This window comes from Petromyzon marinus, chromosome 35 (assembly GCF_048934315.1).
Source record: "Petromyzon marinus isolate PM22_M1 ecotype Great Lakes invasive population chromosome 35, UKy_Petmar_22M1.pri1.0, whole genome shotgun sequence".
NCBI classification, from domain to species: Eukaryota; Metazoa; Chordata; class Hyperoartia; order Petromyzontiformes; family Petromyzontidae; genus Petromyzon; species Petromyzon marinus.
The window spans coordinates 4,036,304-4,050,125 of record NC_133701.1 but is presented as its reverse complement, the minus strand read 5'-3'; the positions used below and the strand labels follow the sequence as shown (position 1 = coordinate 4,050,125).

The 13,822-nt window shown below is 42.8% G+C and overlaps 2 protein-coding genes across 4 annotated transcripts in view; both read left to right on the top strand.

Moving 5' to 3' along the window:
- Nucleotides 1-5,810, top strand: part of HYI (hydroxypyruvate isomerase (putative)) — a 170,795-nt gene extending 164,985 nt beyond the window's left edge. For 2 of the 3 annotated variants that reach the window (XM_032966334.2, XM_076071867.1), the window contains exons 6-9: nt 1,739-1,788; nt 3,120-3,189; nt 4,701-4,835; nt 5,173-5,810. In XM_032966334.2, the coding sequence (XP_032822225.2) occupies nt 1,739-1,788; nt 3,120-3,189; nt 4,701-4,835; nt 5,173-5,225 (308 nt within the window). In that variant the 3' untranslated portion in view covers nt 5,226-5,810. The other variant, XM_032966335.2, reaches the window with a different exon arrangement.
- A 4,127-nt stretch (nt 5,811-9,937) lies between these two features.
- Nucleotides 9,938-13,794, top strand: RPL37 (ribosomal protein L37). Its single transcript, XM_032966079.2, has 4 exons — nt 9,938-10,066; nt 11,317-11,452; nt 12,666-12,750; nt 13,658-13,794. Exons 1-4 carry the CDS (start codon nt 10,064-10,066, stop codon nt 13,725-13,727), a joined length of 294 nt encoding a protein of 97 aa, XP_032821970.1. The 5' UTR covers nt 9,938-10,063; the 3' UTR covers nt 13,728-13,794.
- Nucleotides 13,795-13,822: the final 28 nt, after the last annotated feature.

Genomic DNA, 13,822 nt, shown 5'->3' with positions numbered 1-13,822 from the left:
ACTCCGTACTACAACAAAACAAACATGTCCAAACAAAAAAACTTTCGAAATCACCAAAAAATAAAGCCATAATTGCAACGTAACAGTGATCATTGGGACTGTGACCGGATTTTTTTACAATAAACTACGTAAATAACAATTCCTAGAGCCATAGCTGGCTGCATGAGTTACTCCACAACAATAGAAGCATCAGTCAGAATATCAAATTTTTCAATGCACCTTTAAGCAAAATGATGAATGCGGGGAGCGTAGTTTAGAAGCAAAATGGGTTTTGCTGAATTGACACTGCTCTCTGCTGCAAGTACTGTACTGAAGAAGCTTGATTCCATCTATCACTCGGCCTTAAGATTTACATTGAACTGTCCATAAAGGACTCACCACTGTGATCTCTACATTGGGTCAAACTTAACATCTCTTAATGTTCAACGGCTTGTGCACCAAATCTTATTTATTCACGATGTACTTACAAAAAAATCCGCAGATCTCCTATCTGTTTCAAAGTACAAATTTGACCTCAGGTCTTCGCTCATTTACCAGCTTTACATTCCCTATTGCCGTACAAAAACTGGAGGAAGGGCCTTTGCTATTGATGCCCCCAGGGTCTGGAATGATGTTGCCAATAAACTGCAACTTGAATCGCTACCAGTGAGATCTTCTCTTAAAACTGCTGTAGAGGAGTTGTACACCCCTAGCTGCCACTGCTATTCATTGGCGTTAAATGAAATAAAATGTTTCACTCCGAATGACGCTGCAAAGTATTATCTGTATTTTGATTTAGCGTGCTGATCTTAAAGGTGCATTGAAAAATTTTATACTCCGACTGATGCTTCTGTTGTTGTGGAGTAACTCATACAGCCAGCTATGGCTCTAGGGTTTGGTGTTACATGTTATTTATGTAGTTCATTGTTAAAAATTCGGTCACAGTCCCTATGATCATTGTTATGGCTTTATTTTTTGGTGATTTCGAAAACTTTTTTGGTTTGGACATGTTTGTTTTGTTGTAGTATGGAGTTAGACTGTTGGCCTTAATCTAAGTTTTCTTGTGGTTGTTGTTGTTTGACTTGCATCCCACTGGGATTTTTGCACACACCGTTGGTGTACGGTGCTTTTTCAGGAATATTTTGCTGTTTTTTTCCATGGATTTTCTGTTTGCGCAGTCACATAGTCACTTTAAGATGTTTTCTTGTTCGTGTTTTTTGTTTGTTGCGGTTGCACCCGATTCAAGAGCCGAATGGCTCACAGGGCTATACCAAATAAATAAACTGAAAAACTGAAATAAACTGAAACATAGCCCATGAGCAGCCTATAACACCTGACTTATGCATGGTGGGCCCGCATCAAAGCACAATCCAGGCTCAACCCTGCTAAGCATCTAAGATCTTCAGAGATCCGACAAATTCTCTGCAATCTGTTCACAGATATTGAATGTGTAGTACACAAAAATAACGCAATCAGAAGACTGTGAAGCTATATTATACGGTATACAGTTGCTTAATGCATAATAAAATAAATGTCGTTCCTCAATTTGGTCTGTAGAGCCAAAGTGGGGGGATGAAGGAGGAGATGAAAGAAAGGGCAGTGTGGGGGGGGGGGATATGGTATCCAATACCCGACGCTAAATCATCAATACTACAATAATAAGATACGGTGGTATTCATTTCAAGTGTCAAATACAAATCATGTGGCCGGGGGGGCTCATACACTCTAAATCTTTCTCCACATTGTGGTATTTTCCTAGCCGCACGCATCCTGGAAAAAGTCGATAAACCCAACATCAAGCTTCAGCTGGTGCGTCTACGGTTTGTGCGTGGCTTTGCGACACACCGCATATGCACACCATTGCCAACAAAATACCCTCATTATAGGCCTGTGACGATTCATTCCCCTCTCAATGCAATGGATTGTCATGATTCACGGAGTACAAAGAATGTATTATTTTTATTGATGGAATGAATGTAGTGGCCACGAGTAGCAGCAAGGGTGATGTGAACCTATTACGAGGTACTGTATATGAAAGCAAAATAATCGATTCCTCCGCATGCAATTTAACGAATGTCTTGAGAGCTTAATATTTTAACATTAATATTAAATATGAATTGATGCATCGTCAAAGCCAGAATAATCATGTCCATCACATACACGTAATAATGTTCTTGTATTCAGTATGTGGTATAAGCCCTTGTTTTGTTGGGAATCTGTTTGCATTGATTTTTCTTAAAAGATAATATATTAAACATTTCACAACATTATACTTCTGTGGCTCTTATGTGTTCACTGCCGAGATAAACTTGTAGTGCCTTAAAACATGATGGTGCGGGCAGGGCTGGATTAACATTCTTGTAGGCACTTCTGTTTCGTAGGCCTTCAGTGATCACTTCCTACAGGCTGGTACTGCTGCTCATGTTACTACTTCTACCACCGCTGTCACTTTGCTTGGTGCACGCCGACTTTCGTTGGTACTTTCTACGATTGGTAGGGCCGGATTAAGGTTCTTGTAGGCCTTAGGCACTTCTGTTTCATAGGCCTTCAGTGATCATTTTCTACAATGGGTACTGATGCTGCCCCATGTTATTATCGCCGCTGTTACTCCGCTTGTTTCACACATAGGACAACAATGTCGCCTTGTCTCTCCTCGCGCTAATACTCTGTATTGTGAATGAGATTGTACGAAAACCACCATTTGAGGCTGTTATTTGGTCATTTTTGCAATGAAAGAAATCTCGAAAAGTTCATCTTCGGTGTTAATTTCTCTCACCATATGAGAAAAAAAAACTATTGGCATTGACATGACTCTTTCTCATTGAAAATACACCGTGCCTATTCGTGCTATATAAATATGTTTATTCCAGAAAATGTGTTGGTTACATTTTTTTATCATGGAAACAAAAAACATGTTCAGAATGTTTTTTTCCGTCAGCCCTTTTTATTTTTTTTGTAGGCCCTCGGCACAGTTCCTGCTGTGCCTATGAAACGATACGGACCTGAGGGCGAGCATTGTTGAGATGTCGCTGCTGACAACATTGTACAAAATGCACAAGCTGGTGACTAGCGAATCTTCCAACCACAGTCGCAAACATGAAGGCTTAACTTGTCTGGGCTGTTGGCCTCTTCCTCTGCAGGACATCTTCCACTGCCAAGTCATGGACGGAAATCTCACGGGCAACATCCGTGCACTCTTCCCACTCATCGGTATAAATCAGCTGCTCTCCGCTCCCCTTCACTCCTACATTCATAATGCGTTGCTGCAATCATGCGGCCTGTGTGGGCATGCAGTATATATAAAAAAAGGAAAGCCATAATTTCAATATGTAACCTATTCCACATGAGGTAATGATGCGCGCTTCCCCACTGTGCGTAGTGTTAATTGGCTGACCTGAGTGTGCACTATGTTAATGTATATATTGGCCTATACTTTCGCTATTATTATGATGTCAAATGTTTGCCCGTGCAGATTGGCTGCTTTGCATTAAAAAAAAACACGCCGCCTCTTTTGAAGAAAGACCTTACATTCAACCCCTAACTGAAAAAAACACGTCCTCTGCTATTTTTAGATGAAACGTGAGTGCAAAACGATCGGTAGGAATTGCAGTAATTAGTGGGGGGGAATGTAAAATTGCCAAGATGTAACTGAGCTCATTTGATTCATACTCAGATGTGCGGCTGTGCACACAAGCAATTATCACTTGCTCCTACAACTGTGTAAGAGCTATTCCCATAACCGTTGGCCTCCTTCATGTTGATTAATCATTAGGCATGCGCGCGCCCGTAAAAATGTCTGCGAACTAAAAGAAAACAGTGTCCTATATATCTAAGGTGTGCAAAAATAGAACGTTTGTGACATTCCTAACTCACCTTTTCATTATTGCATGTCTTGTGTGCCCGAATTATTCGCAGTGGCAATGTGAATGCATTATGGCACTCGGGTTGAAGACATCAGCCTTTCATATTTTGACCCCGACGTCCTAACTAGCAATATCATACAATAGGTCATGCTCTTTCGCACACCTTGCACTTGTCAAATCCGCGCTGATTTGTTCAGCCACGGCTACATTTAATATAACTTAGCTCCTATGTATTCCGTGAATGTGCGCGTGCACAGGGAATGTCTGCGTAGGCAATGAAGTTCGAAGAATCCCTGCACATCGGTTTGTAGACTAATGAAAGCACGAATGTAGTTGCATGATGTACATGCACAATCCACTGCTGGATGAGGAGGGTCTCAAATGCATGTGCGGGTCGACCATACTTGACCATGCTGGGCTGTGCAGGTTGGTGGAGGGAGGGAGCATATATGTGGCAGCGTGGAAAATACAGAAAAGCAACGGATTTTTTTTGCACTGCCTTTTGTTAACAAAGAGGCTTCACAGCAGTCTACAGCACCTGTTGCATGCATGTTGGTCACCCATCCAAGCACAATCCAGGCTCAACTCTGCTTAGATTCCGAGATCTGATGAGATTTGGTGCGTTACGGGTGACTTGCTCTTCGGCATTTGCCTGATATATATCTTTTACTCCACTTATTTTCTAAGAACATTTTGCTTTCAAACATTTTTTTCCCTCTGGATTTGTGTCCTTGACTTTCAATGTCATTGCAATTAGCCATTGTCTATCGACTGCTAGATAGAGGCTCGCCACGATGTCTCTCCTTGAGCTTTACAGGCATGAATGTGTTTTAAGTTCCCCATTCATTCATCACCCAGGTCATATTCAGGTGGCTCAGGTTCCTAACCGAGATGAGCCAAGCAGCCAAGGGGAGATCAACTACTCCTACATCTTCAACCTCCTCCAGGGACTCGGCTACCAGGGATACGTGGGCTGTGAGTACACGCCACGAGGTGAGTACTCGCTGCCCAGACTTGGTGCGTGCTTAGGGAATTTCAAAATAATACTGCTATAAACATGAAATGACTACAAAATAGGGGAGGAAAGATCCGACCGACTTACTGAGAGGGGGATCAGGCCATATAGAGTTCCCTCCCTCCACAATAGCCATCTATGAACCCCCCTTGGCTACTTTAATTACCCTGCCCAACTTTAAATGATCAAATGTTAAGGAGGGCACATGTACTCTTGATTGAAAGTCCGATGTGCTAACCATAACACCATGGCAGCATCGCTTATTCAGATGTTATCGTATTGTATATCTGCCTTTTTGAATTTCCACTTGTGCAGAGAGCACGGTGGCTGGACTGGGATGGCTTAACGAACTGCGAGCAAGCCACTGAGGTCTCCTGCATTCACAGTGGGTGGCATCCAAGACCACGTGAATATCCCAAACTTCTGTACCACCTGTGCTTGAATCTGCACAGGCCCTAATATCACACTGAACATTTTCTGGGTCACTGGTAGACTCGGCTTGTGATTAGCAGCCAGAGTCATAGCGATATGTACACTGGATATAGTGTGCACGGTGCAGATATATTTCCTGTGTCGCTGTCCTGTACATACCTGACTCGAATGTTATTTTCATGGATAACAATGCATCAATTCATCGATTACTTTTCCCAAGCTAAACAATACACAATGAATTGCTTGTATAAGATGTCATGTGTTTTTTTTTTTATTGGGCCCCCCCCGCCCCACCATCGTGTGAATTTGTAGTTACGCAATTAATATTCTTTGTTCTTTCGGTAAAGTCACGTAAATAGAAAAAAATGAAATAAATAAAAAAATACAAAAATAAAATAAAAAGAATACATTTTAAATAATGAAAGCAAAACACCCACAAAAATAAAAACTGAAAATAGTAAAATAAAATGACAAATTACAAATAAATTTAAAATATCTTCTTGGTTCTTTCGGTAAAGTCACGTAGAAGGGAAATAATAAAATAATAATAAAACAGAAAATAAAATTCTCACGACGTTTCGGCCACAACACAAGCAGCCGTCCTTAGGTGAAGAAACAGAACTGTCAGAAAGACAGCGCTCCAATGAACACTGCTAAGTGTGGCAGCGTATTTTAATCTGGGGAACCAAGAAGATGAATCCCTGCAGTCACGAAAGCTTTAAATCGAAATTGAAAATAATAAAAGCAAAAAAAACCCACGACGTCTTGATCCCAACACAAGCGGTCTTCATCAGGCGGAGAGAAAAGAGGGGGCAAGCCTCCAAATGTAGGTGCTTACAATGAGCTGAGCAAGAAGCACGCGAATGCAGGAGCAAAGCAAAGGGGGAGTTGGGCAGAGGTGAACTTGTGCAGCGCAAACAGCATGGGCGGGGCAGCCAGTCAGCCAGCGTTAATGTAGGAGCAGACAATGGGGGGGGGGGGGGGGAAGGAAGGGGGCAGAGACAGGGGGAGAGGGAGGGGGTGGGGCAGAGATAGGGGGGGGGTAGAGATGGGGGGGGGGCATTGCACCTCGCTCGACCCATCCACACTGCTGACGGTAGAGGACAAGAAAACACAAATCAAGTCATGACCCAAAGTGGTTGATGACATCTTTCCAATGATTGCTGAGTTTTAAACCATCGTCTCGGTTGAAATTGTGTCTGTATATATGGATGGCTTCGTGAACGAATCTTTGTTGGTAGCCAGTCGGCTTGCAAAGTACCATCGTCTTAGAGAAATACATTTCACGTGAGCCAGCCGCATAAAGGTAATGATCAGCCACGGCAGAAGTACTGGTCCTGCCGTGTTTCAGATTTGCCTTATGTTCACGAACAAAGTCCCAGACATGTCGTTTGGTTTCCCCAATGTAACTGCTGCCGCAGATACAGCTTAGTTTGTAAATGCCGGCATATTGCATGTCAGGAATCTTGTCCTTCACAGATGGGATCAGGTCACGAATTTTGTGCACTGTGTTAAATCGGACCTGTATCTTGTGTTGTTCAAAATTTTGGAAATCTTTTTGGTTATCCCTGCTATGTAAGGTAAGGTGATGGTTTTGATGGGATCTTCAGATGGCTCCTTCCTCACGGTTGGGGTGATGGCTTTGCGGATTGTGTCATCATATTTTTGGGATATACTTCATACTTCACACCTACGCTATGTTTTCCACAGTTACGCGCTCAAGAAAAGCATTTCTAGATAAAACATGCTTTTCAATGGTAAAAATTCGAATAACAAAAATATATTTCTGATGGCGTCATTGGCAATTCCCAGTGCCATGGGCTGGACTTAGCCATCTCAGATCCAGGGCTGAAATAATGAAATGATACTTTATTTTTCTTCGGTAACGTAACCCCCCCTTATAACATGCATGGCTATGGGAAAATAGGCTTCGTACAGTGTGATTCGTTTTATGTGCAGTTTTTCAGTAACACAAGTGGAGCGTTGTGTGAGGGATGTCTGTACAGGTATTGGTTAATGTGATCGTTCCATCCTGCAGAGGCCGTTATAACATTCGCCACAATGTTGAGAGAGAGAAACAAATACTGGGACTCCTCTACTTATGAACGAATTAGGTTCCAAAGGTCTGTTCGTATGACGACTTATTCATAAGTCCAACTTTACTCCTGTCAATTCCAAACATGTTGTACGACATGTACACTAAACACGGGGAATGGCTTTAAAAGTTGTATAATCTCCTGTAGATGTAGATGCCACTGGTTCTTCATGTTCTGCAAGATATGGGTTGATAATGTTCTGATGGGGGTTGACAATGTTCGTGAAAAGCACAGAGAACGTGGTAGTGAACCGCACAGCGACAAAACAACAACAGGAAATGGCGGCAGCCCAGGCAGAAATGCTGGGAATGCTGGGTAATGACACCGAACAACCATAACCATGTTCAGGTAACTGAACATATGGACAGGTTTGTTCGTATATCTGAAAGTTCGTCAGTCGAACGTTTGTAAGTAGAGGAGTCCCTGTATTCTTGAACGTAATTACCACCCTGAATCAAAATTCATTGAATCTTTAGGGAGGTTAATTGTTTGGCCCCGAATACCATAATCATCTAAAATACATCTCCCGTGTCTGTAATACTTTAATGTGATTCATCCACAGTACTTTTTTTTGTATTCCAGCTTTACTTTGACTGAAATCGAATTGAAATAAAGATGATATTTTATTATCTGACAAATTGCGTTTGTGTTGTTACGCATACACTGGTGTGATACATGCACAATAGCGCTCCAGACACCAATGCGTAGAAGTGGGATAAGTTTATCTGCAGTGTTATGTTTTTGCGCATGCACCTGCATTTGTAAATCGTTCACATTCCTTGACGGTTACAATACAAAGCATACAAATTATCGTGTGACCCAAATCCAAATCATCCGGCATGCAACGGATCTCCATATCTGTCAACCCATACGGTATACCCGTATTCTTGTACAGGGAAATTGAGTGTTCAGGTCCATAAGGCGTTTCGATACGGGCAACAACATGTTTTTTTTGTATTCTTAGCTCTTTCGGTAAAGTCACGTTGAAGGGAAACAATAAAATAATAAAATATATATAAAACAATAAAAATTATCACGACGTTTCGACCATAACACAAACGGTCGTCATCAGGTGTGTCGGTTTGCATACATTTATTTATTTTTAAACGGTATTTATTTATAAAAAAACGTCAGCGCCACGCGCAGCGATTTGGCAGTTTATTTAGAAGGACTAGTCCATCTATGTTCTGAAAAGAGGACGGGGGAGACGAAAAAATGAATGTATGCTGTCTGAAAGCCACTGTAAGCGTGAACAATCAATTAAGACCTGAAATGGTTTATCAAATATTTCCAATGATTGCTAAGCCAGAACCCATCTTCTCGGTTGAAATTGTCTCTGTGCTTGTATATGTGGATAGCCTCATGAACGAATCTCTCATGTCTTTTTGTGTTTCTCCCTTGTGATGGGACTTTGTAGGATGAACGTTGATATTTGTAAGGGCACGGGGTGACCAATAAGGTCTGAATTGATCTGTAATAAGGGCACTGATAAGGGGTTGATAGTTTTGGATCTCTCAAACCCAAGAAGATTAATTGGGTGTGGATAGTTCCTGGATGGGCGACCAGCATGCAAAACAGGTGTTATAGGCTCTTTGCCAGGCTACTAACCTCAATGCTCCCTCATAACCCGCATCGACCAGCGTGGTGAAGTATAGTCAGATAATCCCCACGACCCTACGGCGTGGTAATGGCCTCATACGCCAGTGGATTTACACACAAAAAAGTTACTCAAAGGTACAATAGAAATGTCCCGTTATTATTTAACCAATTGTATTCGTATATTTAGTTGCGTGTGGTTGCACCACAACCACTTCATACCATCCGTGTTCAAAATAACACACGGGCAATTCTAAAGTTAATCATCCACTTTGTTTCAGCTATTATTTGTGGTCAGGTCGCTTCTGAAAAATTAAGTCAATAGCTCAGTGGGCTTTATCCTGGGAAGATAGAAATCCAAGGCGCTTCAAAAAAATGTTACCACTTCGGAGAATTTGCAACAATACCACGAGAAATGATGCCTCCGAGCTCTGGGGATAACCTGAAGATTCCAGGCATGCGTTGACAATGATGGCGAACAAGTGGAGGCTCATTGAAGCTATTAACATACATTTGTTATCATGTTACAGTGTATTTGGGCGTTCTTTTTTCCATAAAAAACGATAGGGCCATATAAGTGTTAAAAAAATAAGTTCCCTTTAGTTTAGTTTTGTGTATATTTATAAGTGATTTGTTTACCTTTCCTATACTTTTGTATTGTTTGTTGTTGTAACGTTCTGACCTGCCCTACTGGACATCTGTGAAAAAGAGCTTTATAGCTCATCGGATTCGTCCTGTCTACACGTTTTAAAATAATTGTTTTATTAAAAAGTTCTTCCACCTGATGAGGATTGCTTGTGTTGCGATCGAAACTTCGTGATTTGTTTTATTTTATTTCGACCTACGTGACTTTACCGAAAGTATCAAAGAGTATGAGTATTCGTGGAGTCACGAAAACTTTTAATCAAGATTAGACTATAATTCGCAGCTCACATAAGCGTATTGCCCATGACGTCACGGGTGTGAGGGGGGGTATCAGATTCCGTAGCACGCATGCGCAGAGGCGATACAGGGGGAGGGGGGAAGCTCTTCCGGGTCGGAGGTCGAGCGCTCCGTCTTTTCCGCTCGGGATCCCAGGCAAGATGGTAAGTGTGGCCTCCGCATCCTGCCACCATCCCTCGTCATCCGCCTCGGATCTTCGCCTCCGCTTAACGTATCCGTCACAGGGCTGTGCCCAAGCGACGTCGCTTTCATCCGCCGATGATTTCGGGCGTCTGTGAATTCGGGAACGTGCGGCATAAGTCCGATGTTTGTGCGACCGCTTAAGTCAACTTTTTAGGCGATGGCTGCCCCGTTCGCCGCGATTATATAGCGCCTGTGCTTTGCTGTAACAGCAACATTTTAACCGACTTAGCGTCCGCGCTTGCGAATTTAATCGCCGATTTTACCAACGCCGTATTGCGTTGCGGTTATAAGTTTGGGTGCACTCGATGCACCACGATTAGCGAAGCCATTGAATGAGGCCGCCATTTGGGATGCATGGTAACGGGTGGGCCCTCCGCGTATGCGCATGTGAACCCCACCGTGGGATGCGAGGCGGATGGGGAAAGCGAGGAATTGCGTCCCGGGTGGTTGAGCCATGCACCTCGGTCATCGCTGGCGATCGAGTCGGTCCCTCCGGGGCAATGTAGCTTGATCGCCGTTTAATAATGATCGTGCACCGGGCGTGCTTGCTTCGCCAATGACTTATTGGCATCTCAAGCGCTATTGCTGCTGATGGGAGAGACGTGTGGTGGGTGAGTCGTAGTAACTTCGGGGTTGGGATGATAGCGTTTGCTTCTCGGGGGCGCGGGGAAGGCTTGAGGAGGATGGGTTATGAAGACTTGAGCCGTAACCTCTGGAGCTTGGGCTGATAAACACGAGGACGCTCGCCCTCTGATATTGGTTATTGATGTTGCGGCCTTGTCCCACTAGTCTTAAGTTATGTATGTAGAGCCTCGCAGCAGCACATGTATTGCGTGTGAATGGCCGTGTGTGTGTGTTTCGGCCCTCGTTATTGACGGGGGTGAAGCTTCCCAGCCACAGCTAGCATGAGTGGCGAGTGATATTTACACCGGGCCTAGCCAGCTCGATTTGACCACCCAACGCTGAAAGTAGTGCGGTCAACGTTCACCAACCGACACGGGGAAATCCTTCAGCAAGTGAATTGAGGAAAGGGCTGGTTACATTTGCTCACCCTAATGTGTCCATGCTGAACCGTGACCCCCCCAATGCGTGTGCATCGCATCAGTCGCGCGCGTGTTCCGTGCTTTTGCGATTGATGCCTGCCCTACGTTAAGTGCACCGCGTTTGCATGTGTGGGGCCGCCCGCCTTGTGGCGATCTTTTTTGTGTAGACCAAGGGGACGTCGTCATTCGGCAAGCGCCGCAACAAGACACACACGCTGTGTCGCCGCTGCGGTGCTAAGGCCTACCACATCCAGAAGTCGCTGTGCGCCAAGTGCGGATACCCGTACAAGAGGAAGAGAAGCTGTGAGTCCATGGGTCCCCCATTCCACGTTTCCCCCCCCAGCATCGGCAGCATCTCGACCCTGACGCCTATATATTTGGAGCTCGCACGTGTCTTTCTCACCGTGGTCGCGTGGATTTTTCTCCGAACCCTCGAGTACTTTTTCACCTCCACATTTAAAAACACGAGTCTCTTGAGAGTATTTGGCTGCTATACATTTGCACATAAGCCATTTTGTTGGGCTATCATTTGTGGCCAGGTCGCTTCTGAAAAAGAGTTACATACCTGGTAAAATTAAAAGTGTAGTTTGTCTTAAATTGATTCCCTATGAACGCATGCGAATAATTCGGCCGTTATAAAAATGTTTATCATTGGAGTTTTTTTTTATCAAGGCGTGCTTGAAAAGGCTTGGGGAGAGCGAGGCCCTCAAAAGATTGTTATTGTTATTTTTTCTGAAATTGTCCCTTGTGCTGTTTAATTATGCTGTACGAACAGTATTTTGAGTTTACAATTTTCAAATGCACATTGAGTCATTAAATGCTGTGCCTCTCAAGAGCCAAGCATGTGAATCATAAAGGTTTTTTGGGTTAAATTTCATAAATATGTCGTTAACCCGCCACCACCCGACACAGCCAATTAGTAAGGTTTGTCACGTAAGACGCTGCAAATTAATTACTAGTATAGCACACAAGTGTGTTGGAGAGTAAAATTACATTTTCAATTTGAGTACGACTTTTCGCTGGTGATGACAACCAGCATCAGACGACACATTTACACGATCAGACAAAAAAAAACCTTTAGTGGATATGTCCCGAACGCCTAAGTGTTTACACATCTTATGTGACTTGGCAGAGATATTGAGATTTCGTGTCTCGAGTGATAAAATGTTGATCAAAGACTAAGATATTTATGTACATGTATTAGATCGTAGTTATAAATCATCTGATGCATATATCATGCAGGCCATGTGTTTGTAGGTGCATACGTGTTCAAGCTTTCATGTGTACTTGATGGCAGATCAATTGCAAGCTCAAATGTACTATGGAGGGTCAAGGAATTGATTGAGATATGCTGGAGACTAACCTTATTGATGCGAGGATCAAAGACATGTTCATCCGCGTGTAATTTCGCTGCTTGATGAAATTGCCACGATGATTTCTCCTGTACCCATGCTTTCACAAGTGTAGTTGTTTTACTCCGTTTGCAGCATTGCTTGACCTGCGTGTGAATTCACAGACAACTGGAGTGTGAAGGCCAAGAGGCGCAACACCACTGGAACGGGCCGCATGAGGCACCTGAAGGTGGTCTTCCGCAGGTTCAGGTACAGCTCGCAGTAAAAAATCATGCACCACTTTAAAACAAAGCAAACTCAATCCTTATATTCTTGGTTCTTTCGGTAAACTCACGTTGAAGGGAACCAAAAAAATTATCATGTTTACACGATAATTTTATTGGTTTATATATATTTTATTGTTTCCCTTCAACGTGACTTTACCGAAAGAACTAAGAATGTGAATCACTGCAGTCACGAAAGCTTTAAATCAAAATTCAATCATTATACATATGTACTGAGCCCGTGTCTTGCGTTGTCTCACATGAACCTGACACTTTGTAATTAAGAAAACCATTTATATTTAATGTTAGGAGTGCTGTACTTGTGTTACAGAAGTGAGGTATCTGAATATACGTGATTTTACTAGTGTGGCAGCAAGGGTACGCTTAATCATTGGCACTCATCATGTCAACACAACCTAGTGTCCTTGAACTTTATGTCGGAGCCAACCGTGACTAATTGGAGATGTGGCAATTTTTTTTCCTTTGTAATAATTTTTTTATCAGTGTTTCATATACATGGGATTTATATGCAAAGAGGATTCTTTTGGGAGTTTCAGCTTTAAGATCCTTGTTATAAAAGTAGAAGAATTTGCCTGGGTAGTGTAAAAATCCGTTAATTTGAGCTGTATTTTTCAAATCAGAAATATCTACAATTTGGAGTCGTGATGAAATCATGGATTTTTTATATTTTGCATTCTAATTTGTACTGCTTCTCGGCTTAGAAGTTTTCATTCTCATTAGCTTGAATGCAATACATGTCGTTTATGTTATTTGTGTACATGCTAACCATATTGATTCATACGTCCTTAGAACGACAGTGAGAATAATTTATTTTAGTCAATTGATGCATCATTACACGCCCCGTTTCTAACTTAATTTGTCGTCTGTTTCAGGAATGGATTCCGCGAGGGCACCACCCCGAAGCCGCGCAGGTCCGTTGCTGCTCAGACCACATCTTCGTAAACGTGGCCTGTTGGTAACGCCTGCTGCTGTGATAGTGGGAAATAAAGCATTGTGATGTACACAAACACTCCTGACTCACGTCTGATCCTTTGCAT